Source organism: Colletotrichum jinshuiense, chromosome 1 (assembly GCF_051148585.1).
Source record: "Colletotrichum jinshuiense chromosome 1, complete sequence".
NCBI lineage: Eukaryota > Fungi > Ascomycota > Sordariomycetes > Glomerellales > Glomerellaceae > Colletotrichum > Colletotrichum jinshuiense.
This window is the reverse complement of record NC_139302.1, coordinates 5,725,784-5,741,375: the sequence shown is the minus strand read 5'-3', so window position 1 is coordinate 5,741,375 and position 15,592 is coordinate 5,725,784. Positions and strand designations below refer to the sequence as shown.

Here is a 15,592-nt window from a genome sequence, read left to right as displayed (position 1 = left end):
TTGTTTTCTGGTTCCTCTTAAGGATGCGTCATGTTGGATCACCTATTACTACTTCAACAAATACAATGACACCCAAACAACTCTCGCAGACGGTTCTCACTGTGTGTCATGTTGAATATCGCATGGTGTAGATATAAGATCTAGATATCTCAGACAAGTTTACTATGACTGAAATGGTATGCTTGATGTGACTCCCAGTCTCGCGGATTGTCGTAAGATGTGCTATTTTTCTGCCGTTCTTTATTTCTAACCGCATCAGTTGCACTTTGGCTATAATTCTTTACGCTCTATTCTCAAAACATCTTCCAAGCCTTTGTTTTCCATGTGTCTATTGGTGTATCTAGTGCTGTCAAAAGTATGGGCTGTCATGTTGCAACAATACCGAGGACTGGTGTTACAATCCCTGAATAACGTCAACTCGCCAACATGCTTCGCCCTAGACACGGCAGTACACCTCTCGCTTTGTCGGCTTCTTGTCGCTGGTATCACCGGCGTCGCTCTACTAGGGCTACCGTCTCCGTGTCTCAGTACCGTCGGAAAACGCTTCCTCAGCCTTTTGCCCAATTCTCTAGCCATCTCCCAATTCAACTCTCCCGCAAGCCCCTTCCTGAGTGCACCTATAACGGCTTTGAGGATGGCTACCCTACTCTCAATCATAACTAAGTCCTTTGTTGTTTCAGTTGCCACCATGGAGATTTATGCCGGCTAACTCCCCGCTTTTCTCTCGATTGCCTCTCTCCATGGTGCACCTTCGCCACCGTTGCCCTTTCGAGGCCATCAGTGGCATGGGATGTCCGGTAACTATGCCGGGGGCAAATTTCAATGTTCATGAACTCTATTAAATTGACGGAAAACCCGAGCTGTTCACTGACAGGCTGTCAGTCATGCGATTTCACAATGCGAACCCGGAGGCGATGAAAAAGGTTGAACCTTGGACGATTAACGAGGTTCCTAAGTCCTCCGCAACGCATGAGATGGATATGTTTCACAGGAATGAGCTCTCGGCAAGCCCCGTGCATTGTTTATTTTGTCTTTGTAATTGATTACTTGATATATTTGCCTGAGCTGTCTGACACGTGCTTTACATCTTTTGAAACACCGAGCCAACATCGTGAGGCCAAGGCGTCAGTTCTGTTCGAGAAACACTCTTATCAACTCTCCTGTTTTTTTTGTTTTTTTTTCACTTATCTTTTTCAACTTCGGACCCGTCTCCGGGGGCAAATTTCCTTCGAAGACCGGCCTCAATGCACCGCCGAGCGCCTAGAAAAGGAAGACTCAACTTCTGTCATCCTTGCCATGTGGTACATTGAGGCAGCTGTGTGGTCGTTACCCGCTCCGGCGCCACTGCAGCAATTTTCAGGTGTCAGCTCGATAAAGTGCGCGTGGCTGCCGAGAAGCCCGACGCTTGTCTAGATCTTCTCCAAGCAAGCCTTTGACAACTTGCCTCTTCTCAACAGTGCCGAGGATGCCGTGCAGTTGAAATTCCACTCCAGTAATGTGGCAAGACTCCGAAGGAAGTCGAATCAAAGTTCCACCTCAAGAGAAAACAATACTCGGGCAGTCATAAAAGTCATTGGATTTTCACAAAAATGGTATTTCATACATAGTATTACTTTTGTTCATGGAAACACCAGTGGTGCTTAACGAGCACCACTGGCTCTAAAGCACAGCATAAATATCTCAATTGGCTCACAAAAGCTATCTCGGCGGCCTTGATGCATTTCTCAAGAATGATTCGCAAAGTATTGAATCTTATTCTAGGTCCCGGCGTGACATCGAATTCCGCCAATTCTTTCGGTCTGCTTCTGCCCACTCATAACATGAGCCGGGCTGAGCACCTCAATCTTCGCGATGGCTCTGATATACTCTTCGCGCTTGGCTTTGGCGCTTACTTCCATGGGAATTTGGTGCACCTGTCCGTAAACGATGTCGCCGCAAAGGGTGACACCAAGGTTGAACCGGGTAATTAGCGCTTCATAATTGTTAGTGTAAGTGTGATCACACCCAATGGTATCGAAGACGCAAAGGTCATCGAGCTCGAACTCAAGATCGCTGTTCTCATATAGCTATTAAGCTGTATTGAGCAGACTGTGTACCTGTCCGGGAAAGCCTGCTTCCCAAATTTAACCCTAGAATAGACTCTCATACTAAATTATGATAATAGTTGGAATGGTCTCTATGGTTGTTGGTAATGCAGATGCAAATACCCTTTCTAGTCTGTGAAATCGTCCCAACTGAATTAAAGGGCACTTGGTTTGTCTAGCAGTCATTAAAGATATTAACGCAAGTAGTTTATCTGGCCGAGTGGATGAGCGTGCAAGAGGTCGAGCTGCTGATTCATCGGAACATGGACAAATTGCATCACCTTTAGTCTTGCAGATACAAAGACTAAAGTCACCCACGAACCATACTCGATTTATTGTCTACCAGCTCCGGGAGGATGCGACATACACATGTTCATCTCATACGGTAGCTGTTGGAATCACAGGTTACCCGTACGGGAAGTAATCGAACGTAAACAAAAGGTCAAACTGGTGCTGTATTCTGGTGGTTGTATATCTGTATGTAGAAAGAAGTAGGTAGGTTGGCAGCAGCAGCAGTAGTGAAGATATCGCTGTTGGCAGCCCGGGGGTTGGATCTCCGGGTTCCGCTGCCGCGGCCGTTGCCACGGCTGGCTGCTGCTGCTGGCCGGCTCCCTGTCTTCTGGCTGAGTAATCCAACAGTAGCGATCTACCGCTCGAATATAATCAGAAGTTTCGACTACTTGCTGGATCAACAAAATATATTGAATACCAAAGAAAATACTCGTTGAGCAGCATGTAGTTTACCTAGTTTGATCATCGAACCACGTTCGATTGCTCAAGGTCATCTATTATATGTTTCACTTCTTTGACAGACACCATGTAGGCCTCAGGTTGCATTTATTCTCCACACACATGGGTTATGATATTAGTGTACATCACAAAGGAACCATCCACACAGCTCGAGTATATTCTGGCGGAGAAGATTGTGTTTATGACTCAGTGGGCAGGCATTACAGGGCTTCGATGATCAAGAGCTTGCGGACATCTTTGGTAGTTAAGCGGTCAGAACAGCGAGTCAAGAGCAACCAGCGACCTGTACAGGTAGACCGAGATGACACAACAGGAGTGGTCAATGACACAAAAACTAGCGCCGCACTCTCGACAAACGTGCAGAATCGTTCACAGCCCAATGAAGGCGCCATATGCGTGTGATTACAACCATCGAAGATAATATCGGGTACGCGTCTCCGGTATTGGTGCCGCATACTGGACAATACAGCGAAGGAATTCGCGAGTGGCACTATCCACACCCTTAACAATCTCCACCACTCGATGGGGAAAGCGACCTGAGGCCCCTATGCTATACGGATAGCTGGAATGGAACAATGAAGACTGCACTGCACGTAGAGTCTTGTAGATGACTCGCGTAAGTGAGGCACAGGAGTCACCCGGTTTCGTGAGAAAGGGAGGGGCTCCCTAGGTTTTTATGATAAGAGTGCACACCGCATGATGCAGGATAACACACCATCGCCGGATTGAGGCCTGGCGGGTTTGCAATGCCTCTGAAAAGCCGCGCAATTGGAACCGTAGTCAGTGGTGTCGGCCCTTGTCCGGGTCCCTGTCAAGGGGCCCGGGTCACCTAAGAGCCGGCCAGCAGTGGGGATCTCGGGCAAGGGAGTACGGAGGCCCCAGATGAGGTCACTGAGAGCCACTAAAGACTAACAAATTAACCTTAATGCTTAACTCAAACTTTGCTGCCCTCACTTCCAATTCCACCCACCTCACCCCTCGCCACAACTCCCTACTCCCACAACGGAATTTGCGAAACCTCGGAAACTTCCTAAGCCCCTTCTTTCGCCCAGCTGGACAGGCTTCCGAGTGAAATATGACCTGATTTTGTTTCGTAGCTCCACGGTGTTAGTGTCCTACAGCAGTGGCTCCTACAGGGGCTTTATCTTGGCGGGGGTTTCGGATGGCCCAAGAGGGCCAATTGGCCAGCCCCTCACACGCACTAGGAGCTTCTCCCCAGTCGGCTGGTCAATGCTCTAATGACCCCTGGAAGTTGGCGTTCGTCTGTTCCTCAGAAAGACTAATGGTAGCACTGGAGGCTGTTGACATGTGTCAGGTCAACCTTGTGTGGGCTTGGGGGTGCCTGCAGAGAAGAAAACAATTGGGGATAACTTCATGCACATGGTATTGAGGCTTCAAAGTTCGGCTTCAGTCGATAAGGCGAGCTTGATGCGAAAGCCGTCATTCCGCAGCTGCGAATAGTGCCATCACTGATACGCTCAACACTGCCTTATCACACCAGTTCACGGGCTGAGCACATCTTATCTAACAGAAATGATCCTCTCACCATCGCCATAACAACCGAGAGATCTAGCACAAGGCCCCAGTCATTGCGAAAATATGGGTTTCAAGTTGCTGCTCAGCCTTCAGTCAGAATAACTCGACTTTCCCGACGGCTGGACTTGATTCCGGTCAAAGTCTTCTGATTCTAAGGGGTCGTCAATGGCTAAGCAGCCACCCCTGAAGATCCTAAGCAGCCAAGCCAAGCCTTGTGGCCATCCGTGCCCAGGTCTCTGTCGGCCTCACTTACCAGTTAGATTCAGCCCTGGCCAAACTCCCCTGCGAGAGCCGCAAACCCAAAACAGACAGTCCCTGATTTCCATCCCTCCCCACGGAACCATCCCATCACTTTTCAGATGGCAGCAAGACTTTAGATTCCATCTTGTCCCGGTATCAGCTATGCTGTAAGCTTGTTAGTGCGCCCGGTATCCTTCCATCAAATCCCACTCGCTGTATCCACCCGGGCCCTAGGAAGTCCAGGCCAGCACTGAACTTCGTGTCTCCTCTGACACTTACACCCATGAGTTTTGTCCAAGCACACCATCATTGTCGATACCTCGAAGCCTCCTTCACACCAAGCTCCGGCAATCCCATGCCTAGTCCAGGTCCTGGTCTGAAGCCGCCACCTTCCGCGCATCCGATCTGCCGTGCGCCGGGTGTTTGTGGCCGATTTCCATGGCACTGGCCCGTCAGCCAAGCCCAACATGAACCAGGTCCTTCGAATATAATGACTTCCCCCCTTCTCTTCTTGTTGTAGTGATCAGCAGGACTGTCACATCTTCCCTTCATCCGCGCGCCCTCTTCATTCGTTTCTCAGCAGCAGAGTGATTCAATCATCACTTGTTGTGTTTTGTTAATTTCGTTTCATTCATCTAGAGACCGGTATCTCGACTCAGTTCAGAGGCGAGCCTCATACGTTCCTTTATTCCTTATTTGTGTCTTTCATTCTTTTTCTGGTCCGAGAAAACCATACACACGCATACCTCGAACTCAACCTGCCCTTTATACTAGACGGTCACGATGGTCACGCGATACGGTATTATCTCATGGCTTGCCTTTGCAAGTTTTGCATCTGCAAACCCACCAGCACAGCCGGTTCAGCAATGTGAGCCCAAAACCGAGACTGTCGTACACACCGTTCATGTCCCTACGACAGTCCACGAGACAGTCCATGTCACGGTTCCCGGAGAAGCGAAGACAGTTCACGTCACGGTGCCCACGACGATACACGAAGTACAAACAGTCCATGTGACAGTTCCGACAACAGTTCATCAAACACAGACGGTCCACCAAACTGTTCATGTTACAGTACCGACCACGATAAAAGAGACGGTGCATGTTACTCTTCCACCACAAATTGTCAAGGAGACTGTTCATGTTACGGCGACGGTGACGAGCGAGCACATCAAGACCGAGAAAGTGGTCGAGACGAAGCCTGTTCACATTACAGTCACCCGGACCGAGGAGAAGAAGGTGGTTCACACTGCAGTGGTGACCCAGTCCGTTCCTGTGACTGTGGTCAAGACGGAGAAGCAGGAAGTGGTCCGCACTGTCGTCCACACGCAATCCGTCCCAGTGACTGTCATTGAGACGAAGAAGGAGATCCAAACGGTCGCGGTCACTCGGACGGAGACGAAGAAAGAGGTTGAGAAGGTCCCAGTGACCCAGATCCAGACGCAAACTCTCGTCCACACGGTGGCAGTGACAAAGGTTGAGACGCAGCACGTAGTGCAAACCCAGACAGTCGCAGTCACCAAGGTTGAGACGAAGAGGGAAGTCCAAACTGTCCCAGTTACGCACATCCAAACCCAGATTCAGACTCAGATCCACACCGTTCCCGTCACTCGCACCGAGATTAAGGAGCGGATTCAGACGGTGATCCATACGCAGTCAGTTCCGGTTACCCAGGTCGTCACACAGGAGCGCGTCGTCTCCGTTCCAGTGACGGTACCTGTGACGAAGATCCAAGAGAAGATTGTTACATCGGTACAGGACCGCCCGGTGACGGTACCTGTTCATGTCACAAAGGTGGAGGAGAGAATCGTCACGCAAACGCAAATCGTAACCTCGGTACATCAAGTACAGGTTCCAGTCCATGTCACTCAGGTGGTGACGAAGGAGCTGCCTGTGCATGTTACGCAAGTCGTGACCAAGGAGTTGCCTGTCACTCGCGAGGTCACCAAGATCTCCCACCAGCTTGTCACGACGACTCATATTCAACAGCAAATCATCACCCACGTGGTTACGGCCACGGCTATTCAGACACACAACCAGATTCAAACTGTTATCCAGACGAGCGTCAACCACGTTCGTGAGACGGTACACGTCACCTTGCCGCCGCAAGTTGTAAAGGAGACTGTACATGTTACACAGCCGCCTCAAGTCGTCAAAGAGACAGTCCATGTCACTCTGCCTCCGCAAATCGTCAAGGAGACAGTCCACGTCACCCAGCCTCCACAAGTCGTCAAGGAGACGGTTCACGTCACTCTGCCACCACAGATCGTTAAGGAGACGGTTCATGTTACCCAACCGCCTCAAGTCGTCAAGGAGACGGTGCATGTCACTCTGCCGCCGCAAATTGTCAAAGAGACAGTCCATGTTACTCAACCTCCACAGGTCATTCACCAGACTGTCCACGTAACCCAAACCGTCACTACAACTGTAGCTGCTCCGGCTCTTGTCCATGAATCCTCTCCTCCCCCGGTAGCACATCCGTCTGCGGCACCCGCTCCACCGCCAGCTCACGAGGCAGCTCCACCCATGCACACGACCTCCATTGCGGCGCCTATGATGTCGCATCAGCCTCCCCCTCCCGAACATACTCCTCCTCCGGCAGCCCATACTCAACCAGCTGTACCGCCTACCCATGAGGTGACAGCTTCGGCAATGCCCCCTGCTCATCAAGCACCGCCGGCAGAGGCTGCACCTGTACATACACCGGTGGCAGAGGCACCAGCAGAGGCTGCGCCAGTTCATCCACCAATGGAAGCACCAGCTGAGCCAGCCGCACCGCCCGCACATTCTCCAATGATGAGATTCATGCCGCGGAAGTAATCAGAGTAAATAGCGAGGAGTATAAGTGTAGGAAGTGAGGATCGGAGGCTTATAGAATGCCCTAGGGAACAGGGGATGGAAATACTGTGCGCGTATAACTTTCTTATATGTAATATAAATACTAGATGGTAGCTATGACGCTGGACGAAGTTTGATACCCTGTCAGCTGACCTTCAATGGACAAATTAATACCTCTCATGAATCTGAACCTGCTCGCCAATGAAGGCAGTGTGCATTTGTCCATCGTTCAAGAAAATCATTGTGTAAGAGGAAGTGAGACGCCCCGGACTTTTCCAGTCAATGCTCCTGGGTTCTCTTACCTTTATTTGGTATATCCTATTTTCACGGGGTTCCTAAAAAGACAGATGCTGCTCCCACGGCCTGTATTTTACACGAGGCACTCGGTGGCAGTGCAAAACATAGTAATAAATTTACCAATGAGCGCTCAGGCGATATGATCCCTAAGACTGGATGGAATGATTAAAGTTCATTGTTTTGAATCGTGACATTCATTACAGGGTATTCGTGCAGGTATTTGTACATGCAGCAGACTAATAATGACATGGTGTCAAAGCCTGATTGCCATGGACGTCTTACAGCAGATAAGCCGCAAGCATCGATAAGCCGGCCAACGACATCAGCGTTCCCGGCACGGCACCAGCGGCTCCGGAACCCGGTACGGCCGAAGGCGTGGGTGTAGCCGAGGGTGAAGTTCCGTTGTCGACGCTCTTAGACGCATTAAACTGAGAGACAATAAACTCGACGGCGTCGTCGGTGTAGTTGACAAAGTATGAGCCGTGGACACTGGTGTTGTTACCAGCATCGCAGTAGATGTCGCCAGTGTCGCAGTACGACTCGATCTTGGAGGCGTACGGCTCACAAGCAGTGACGTTGTCGCGGGAGAAGATCTAGAAAAAAGTATCCACAGAATCAGTGGTTGTTCAGACGAAAAAAAAAAATTCATCAAAAAGAAAAAATCTGCTTGATTCGGCGCTCGGGGCTCTGAAAACTTACGCCGTCGCGAGTGCTGGTGCCCTTGTTCCAGGACGCACTGGCGTTGTGTGTCGGATCTCCGAAAAGAATCACGGCGACGACTGTGGATTGGTCAGCGCTCGGAAGAAGTAGACGGAGGCGACAAAATAATTACCACTTTGGTCCACAACGGACGAGGAAATGGGAGCTGTCGCGTTGAACTCCAAGTCCAGTGCCTCGCCTTCGTCTTCGTCGACGCTGCCGCACAGGGTATCGCCTGCAACGTGCGCGCCCTGTGTTCATGCATGTCAGCCGGGAAGCAAAAAACCAAATGCCAAAACCATCGTCCCATCGCAGTGCCCCTTGCTCTTTGGACGGTCATCCCAAGGCTTGGTAATGTGGCGTTTCCTGCAGGTGCATGCCTGACATTGCATTGCGTCACGGTGAGCTTACCTGCGAATATCCCAACAATGCAACCTTCGAGTTCGGGCATCGCGAGTTGTATTGAGTCAACGCAAGCTTCATGGCCTCAGTGCCGGCAACGACGGAGGTGGAATAGTTGTCGAAGGTCGCAGGGTAGTCGATCGGCGCAATCTGTGATCCCGGCAGAGCGGCAACGACGCCATTGGCGACGCTGCCGATCCGACCAGACCCGGGGGCTTCATTACTTCCACGCGCCACGATGAGGTGCACGCCGGTAGCGCAGGTGCTCGTCGAGTTCTGCGCCGCGGCGGAGGCAGCGAGAAGGCCGGCGACGGCGGCGGTGCTGGTCTTGGCTCTCATTTTCCTTTAGAGTATGACAGAATCTAGCCAAGCAGTCGTAATGGGATCGGATCGAGCAGGGGACTTGGAATCGTGGGGAGGAGAGAAACGATAGCCAAGTCCGAGGGAGGCGCGAGGTATTTATCACGCCGGAGTGTGCATGACGTCGCAGACTCACCGAGCCCATTTGGCCAAGAGCCTAAAAGGATATGACCATCGACGGCGGATGAGACTGTTGAACTGGTCCACCTCGACAAAACACTCCCAGGTGCCGAGGCTTCCAGTCGCAACAAGTTCGGGGCAATAATATTGGGAACTGGGGAAACTAGGTGTTGTGATCGCCAGGGGTCATCCCAGACACCTCCGATGACGAATCAGACGAAGTCCGGACTCACCAAACGCCCATTGACATTGAATACACATGTTCGATTGATGTCGACTACATAAAAGACAGGGGCATGGCCGACGAGAGCTGCCGCGCGGGGTTAGCACTTCGCCGTTGAACACGGGGGTGTGGTCGAGGGTGGCCGAAAATGGGGGAGCTAAGGATTCAGAAGGGTTCAAAACCCCATCAGCTTCGGTGTTGGATCCAAATGCAGCATCGCCTCGATCGCCCAAGTCCCTTTGGCGCGTATTCTCCTGTTTTTGCCTCCACCATTGGACCCGCTTAGGTCCGGGTTACCCGGGCGAGGTTGGTGTGAGGTTGGATATTTGCGGGCTTGGGACGTGCGGGGGAGGAGATCTTGCTGCATGAGGCCGCTTTTGTCCGGGTTCTTAGTTGGGGGAGACTCAGGATTCGATGAAGCGAGATTGATTTTTGGGGCGTAGCAATGCTGTCTGTGTCAATCATTTAAACTCAAAATACAGAGTACTGATTTCAATGGATGCAAGCCGCAAGTAAGAAGAATTTGCAGAACATACTGCAATTGTCAGCTAATATTAGTTTATAAGAGGCTCGGTTCAGCCATTGTCGAACAGACACGAAAGAAGACGAAGGAAAAGAAAAAGGGCGGGGGCTTCATCGCTGTTGAGACCTTCTTACACACCTAGAAGAATCTGCTATCGACCAACAATTCTACTCTGACTCTGTTCATCATCACCACCATCCTCTTGTCCTTCATCTTCGCTATCCTCGCTGTCTTCTGTAACCCAGCTGTCGGGCCCGTCCTCGCTTTCGTCATCTTTCCAATAATCTGTTCCGTAAACTTCCTGACCTCGACTGAAAGGGCACATTCTTAACCGACAACAGTCGGCTGTGTATGACCAAGGTGAAGTGTCCATATCTTCTTTCAACAGCTCAATGTTTTCTTCCACAGACTCAATCGCAGCCTCCCACATCTTCTCTCGAATCTGCAGATCCACAGTTCGATATGTTTCCACCTGTTGCACTCGCCTGTTCTTCTTTTTGAGTTCGACAAGGGAAGATAGCACTTCTCGACTGTTTTTTGTATCATGGACGTATAAATAACGTAGAACACTCTCCACAGTGTTAATCTCGCTCATCAGACTCCTGTTTCTGATGCCGATGTACAAATCGACAAAGGCATCAGCATCAACTTTAGTCGGCCGTCTGTCAGATCCAATCATCCAACTCTTTTCGTGCAGACAAGATATAAAACTGTCCCAAGGTGTGAGGCCAGCACTGGTTCGATGCACGTCGATGCCAGAGATGTGATAGCGCTCAAGACTCCGGAGCATTGGGGCAAATGCTCTTTTTGCTGCCACAACTAAAGTACCCCAATCGAACATATTTGAGTGGCCCAAACGACGTCCAGCATCGACGATACAATCCACAGCTATGATATCATTGCTGAAAATGGCACAGTCAACCAGCTGTTTCTCCCATGTTGGGTTGCTGAGCTCAGCCCCTTTCTCGACAAGTAGTTGTAGTTTTTGTTCCAATAGCGCTCTGGGGTGTTTGGAGCCGCATAATACATGCGCGGGTGTTTGGTCATACCCTGACAAGACAGATACCTTTGCTCCTGCTTGAATAAGAGCCCTCATAGTGTTGACTGATTCCAAGTCAGGTGAATACGCGCAGCAATGCAAAGCTGTTTCTCCATAATCGTTGACAGCATTGACGTCGCATCGTAAAGATGAACCCAACAAGGCCAAAACCGCTGGAGTGTTGCTGCCGTAGGAAGCAATCATTAGAGCTGTTTCGTTTTCGAGATTTCTTTGATTAACATCGGCTCCTTTGGATATGAGCTTTTCGACGATAGCAGCGTCGCCATTTTTGGCAGCTAGAACCAAGGGTGAATCGCCAAAACAATCGTAGTGGTCAACGGCCCATTCTTGATCTCTTAGTACCTTGTCGAGTTCTGTACTATCACCCGTTGCAATGGCCTTGTGGAGGTCGGTAATACACCCGTCAAAGACACAGACATCTTCGCTAAGGTAAGCTATCTTTTTCAGCAAGTGAGCCTCCCAGTCATGCATCTCGGTATACTCTGCCAGCTTGCGTCGTACTACGAGTAAAGTTGTCCTATGGTAGCACTGTTAACCTGGATAAATTCCCAAGTGTCCTTTGCAAATCATGTCACTAACTCACCTCGAGCATGCTTTCCGAAGAATTGAGTCATGCCATATGTTCATGAAGAATGCTAAGACATTTAGTCTGTCTTCCTTAAGGCAAACCTAGCGCAAATGTTAACGCGACGTAAGAATATGAAATTGCATGTTTTCTTTCATCATAGGTATTGTTGGATGTGGAAGTGGCATACTTCTAGTAGACTGGATTGTCCATTTGTTCCACGGATTATGTCGTCTGGATACGCAGGACCATGCATTTCAAGCGATGCCTCCATTTCTGGTTTGTCTGGCAAACTTCCGCTGACATAATATAAGGTAGTAAAGTGTGCTTGTCGAAGCGGCCTCAATGAAACACTGATTCCAGAGAACAAATCCATAGAGGCTTGAAATACAATGACTTTGGGGGAAAGCCATTTTGGGAATGAGTAAACTAATGTCCCCGAATGACTTCTTTGTTTTTTTACTGTGGACTGATGATATGGGCACCAATGAGGCCTATGTATGCCGTCTTGGTAGGAAGGAATGATATTAGAAGAAAATCCCGTGTTCTGCCTGCTGTTTGAAAAGCCTCGATGGCATTGGCAACGATGGTTTCGCGGGGATAGGTCTTTATAAGACAGCGGCTCGGTCAGTAGCCCATGCCCAGTTGTTAACGCCGGGGGTGTGCTTCTGCTGTTGGCTTCAAGGCTTTCCTTCTGGACGTTTTCCATTTTTAAGTGCAAGGGCTTGGGCTTGTTAGGATGGGCTAGATACCCTCGGGTAGAGTTGCTGGCTTGAACCGGGAGCATCCGGGTAGGAATCTGCTGGGTTGCAGTTTGGTGCGATATAAACTGCTCTGCTGTCAAAAGTGTTGTTCGTTCAATATGTAGCAAGACTTTCGCGTGTGTTCTGTAATAAAATTAATACGACAAGGGAACGACTTTGAGTTTTTTCATGACAGAAAAGTACGAACTGTGCCATTCTCCAGGTCATAATTTGAAGAGCAGTTTGAAGATTTGCTCTTGCATTGGAAGTCTTTGCCTGCAGTTGTGAAATCTGGCCTTGTATGAAGAGCCATTTCGCTTTCTTTGGTTTGTCTTTCTTCTCCTTTTTGTCGTCTTTTGTGCATTCTTTCTGAAGGCTCTCCAGGTCATCAACCAAGGATTTCAGCTGTCTTAGGGTTCTGCTAAATAGAGGTGTTTCCAAATCAACATGATCAGCAATATTGCCGGCAAGCTTGGCTTCTTCGATAATATCCAAGAGAATATCGATCTGTCGCAGAGACATTAATATTCTGTATTTTGACGGTCTGGGCAAGAATAAAAGGCGCGAAAGCTTTAGAATCCTTCACGTACTTCGGTTTTTAAGGCCTCATACTCTTTCGAAATCTCGGGAATTGCTTTGAGAAGGTTGAAGACATGTCTCCCGGCAGTTAGTGCTTGCCCGATGGCAATAAAGCTTGCAGCGGCTCCAATTATCTCCATCTTTTCAATGCGGTGTCGAGATTGAGAATTCTGGGCTCAGCCTGAAAAGACGACAGAAGCGACGCATGTAGATGCAAAGGGGAAGTTGAAAGGTCAGTTTGAAATTCCGGGACTGGAGAACCCTCCAGAAGCCCCCACTCCCCTCATGGCTGACTGGTTCGCCTGAATGCGTTGCTAATGCATGTTGGCAAGACCTGTACCAATCAAAGATCTAGGCGTGGCTGAGTGTGGTCAGCCTGCGGGTGCCAATCTCTGCCGACACAACTGCGCAAGCCACCGGGGAAGGCAGTGCAGGACGAGTATTCGTCCCTACCATCCCAACCCTCTAACAGACGAACATCCCAGCCGCGCGAAATCCGAACATGGAGTCTCATCTTGTCCTTTACGCCACCACTTGTATAATATGAGGGAATGCATAACTTACAATTGACAAATGTCTGATTCACACGACAGAGAGTTGCCTTCCGGCGATAGTTCTAATGTACTTCTCGGACGGGGGATCCCTTAACTTACAGTAGTCAGTGCAACTCTCTAGTCATTCGTAGACATCGGGCGATTTTTATGATTGGCGTATGTGAAATATCTGCTATTCGGGTTGCTGTCACTCTTAAAGCATAGGTGCTGGCCAAGAAAGCGCTTGTTCACGCTATTGGGGAGGTGGCCATGGAGTCTGATGCCTGTGAATTCTGTAAAGAAAAACATAGCGGCAAGTGAAAAATGACCACACAGAGGCTGGATCGAGTTGGAGTTCTCGAATCTACATAGTATAGAAATTTCCACGTTTGCATTGAGTTCGTTCAACCTCGTGACCTGCAACTTCGTGCTGGACGTGATCTCCTATCAACAATCAGTAGACCAGGCCTGGTCTTTCCAGTCTGCTCAGCCCTGCATATATATGTATGACAGATTGATCAGTCCACATGAAGTGCAGCAGTCAGTCAGCCAGCGACCCCGCTAAGGCACATGAGCATCTCGTTACGCTTCCAACAGATCGACCAGCCTGCCAGCTTGACCAGCCAGGCAGGCACCTTCCGTCTGATTCAGCCCTCAATCGCCTAATGATACCTTTCTATTATTTCATCTGTCATTTTATGTACCGTACCGAAGCGCAACCATGAAATTGATTCATATATCCACGTTGAAGCTAGAACAATTTTGGGGGCCCCGCCACCATACGCGATGCTGTCACACACCTCGGAGCATGACGAGGTGAAACTGCAGGACCTCGAACTGCCTGACCTAGGATAAATGGAGGGTTGGATGAAGATTGAAGGATTCTGAAAAACCATCAACCATTTTCTTAAAGAGCCCGTTCAGTATGCCTGGGTCGACACTTGCTGCATCGACAAAACGAGCAGCGCAGAGCTTGAAGCCATCAACTCCATGTTTCGGTACTCAAGAGGTAGTGTGCTGCTTTGTGTATCTATCAGACGTCGTCTGCTTTAATCAGGGAACTGTCGATGACAGGTGTGAAACCTCCAAGTGATTCACCCAAGGATGGACGCTGCAAGAACTACTTACGCCACAGGATGTGCTCTTTTTAAACAACGAATGGCAATACGTCGAAAACAAGTTAAATATTTCTATGAGGATTTCAAATAAAACAAACATCGACCCTGGCACTTTGATCATTGGAGACTGGCCAAACGCTAGTATCGCTCGGAGAATGTCTTGGGCCGCCACGAGACAGACAACGAGACCGGAAGATCTTGCATACTGCTTGTTCGGTATTTTCGATGTCCACATGCCGATGCTGTATGTCGAAGGTACGAGGTCATTTATAAGACTTCAAGAAGAAAAATTTAAGGAGTCGAGCGACTTTTCTATATTCGCTTGGAATGATTCAGAGGTTGACGAAAAGGTTGCACAAATCGGCGTTCTGGCCACTCACCCTTCATTTTTCAAAGACAACGGGAACATCGAATCGTACCCAAATTCTGGAGACTTGACAATTACAAATCATGGTATCTAATGCAATGTTCGTTCCTCTGTCTGATGGGGTAGCTCAGAGAACATCAGCATGCCATGTACCAAACGTCAAGATCTCATGAGCAAGGAATCATACCAGTCAGGACCTACCCGTCATCAAAATGGACCATAGGCCAAGAAATAAAGTCAATGACACTAACAGTGTCAGCGACTGGATATGGCTGGGTTAAAACCACTATCGTCTTTTAGCCTCGTGTGCCCTTGAAGATGTTTGCGGTTGCTTTGGCACTCAATCAAGAGCTGGAAACTGGAAGCGTTGAGTTGACCGGGGGGTCGGAGGAGAAAATGCCAACTACGCTGGAAGGCTTTTTCGACCCGTGGTTCAATCTTATGGAGGCCAGCAGCTCATGTGTTGCCACACTAGCCAACGGCATTACTGTAAGGCTAGACTGAAGCATAATTCATGGCATTGGCATGTCTATTGTTATCATAAGTCAAAGGGCAAGG

The 15,592-nt window shown here is 49.4% G+C and overlaps 2 protein-coding genes across 2 annotated transcripts; one reads left to right on the top strand and one right to left on the bottom strand.

The window, feature by feature from the left end:
- Nucleotides 1-4,965: 4,965 nt before the first annotated feature.
- EsH8_I_001491 (uncharacterized protein) lies at nucleotides 4,966-7,404 on the top strand (the record flags this gene model as incomplete). Its single annotated transcript, XM_083268904.1, has 3 exons — nucleotides 4,966-5,020; nucleotides 5,641-7,022; nucleotides 7,333-7,404. 3 exons carry the CDS (start codon nucleotides 4,966-4,968, stop codon nucleotides 7,402-7,404), a joined length of 1,509 nt encoding a protein of 502 aa, XP_083119342.1.
- Nucleotides 7,405-8,020: 616 nt separating this feature from the next.
- EsH8_I_001490 (cutinase-domain-containing protein) lies at nucleotides 8,021-9,182 on the bottom strand (the record flags this gene model as incomplete). Its single annotated transcript, XM_083268903.1, has 4 exons — nucleotides 8,021-8,335; nucleotides 8,442-8,521; nucleotides 8,575-8,692; nucleotides 8,853-9,182. 4 exons carry the CDS (start codon nucleotides 9,180-9,182, stop codon nucleotides 8,021-8,023), a joined length of 843 nt encoding a protein of 280 aa, XP_083119341.1.
- Nucleotides 9,183-15,592: the final 6,410 nt, after the last annotated feature.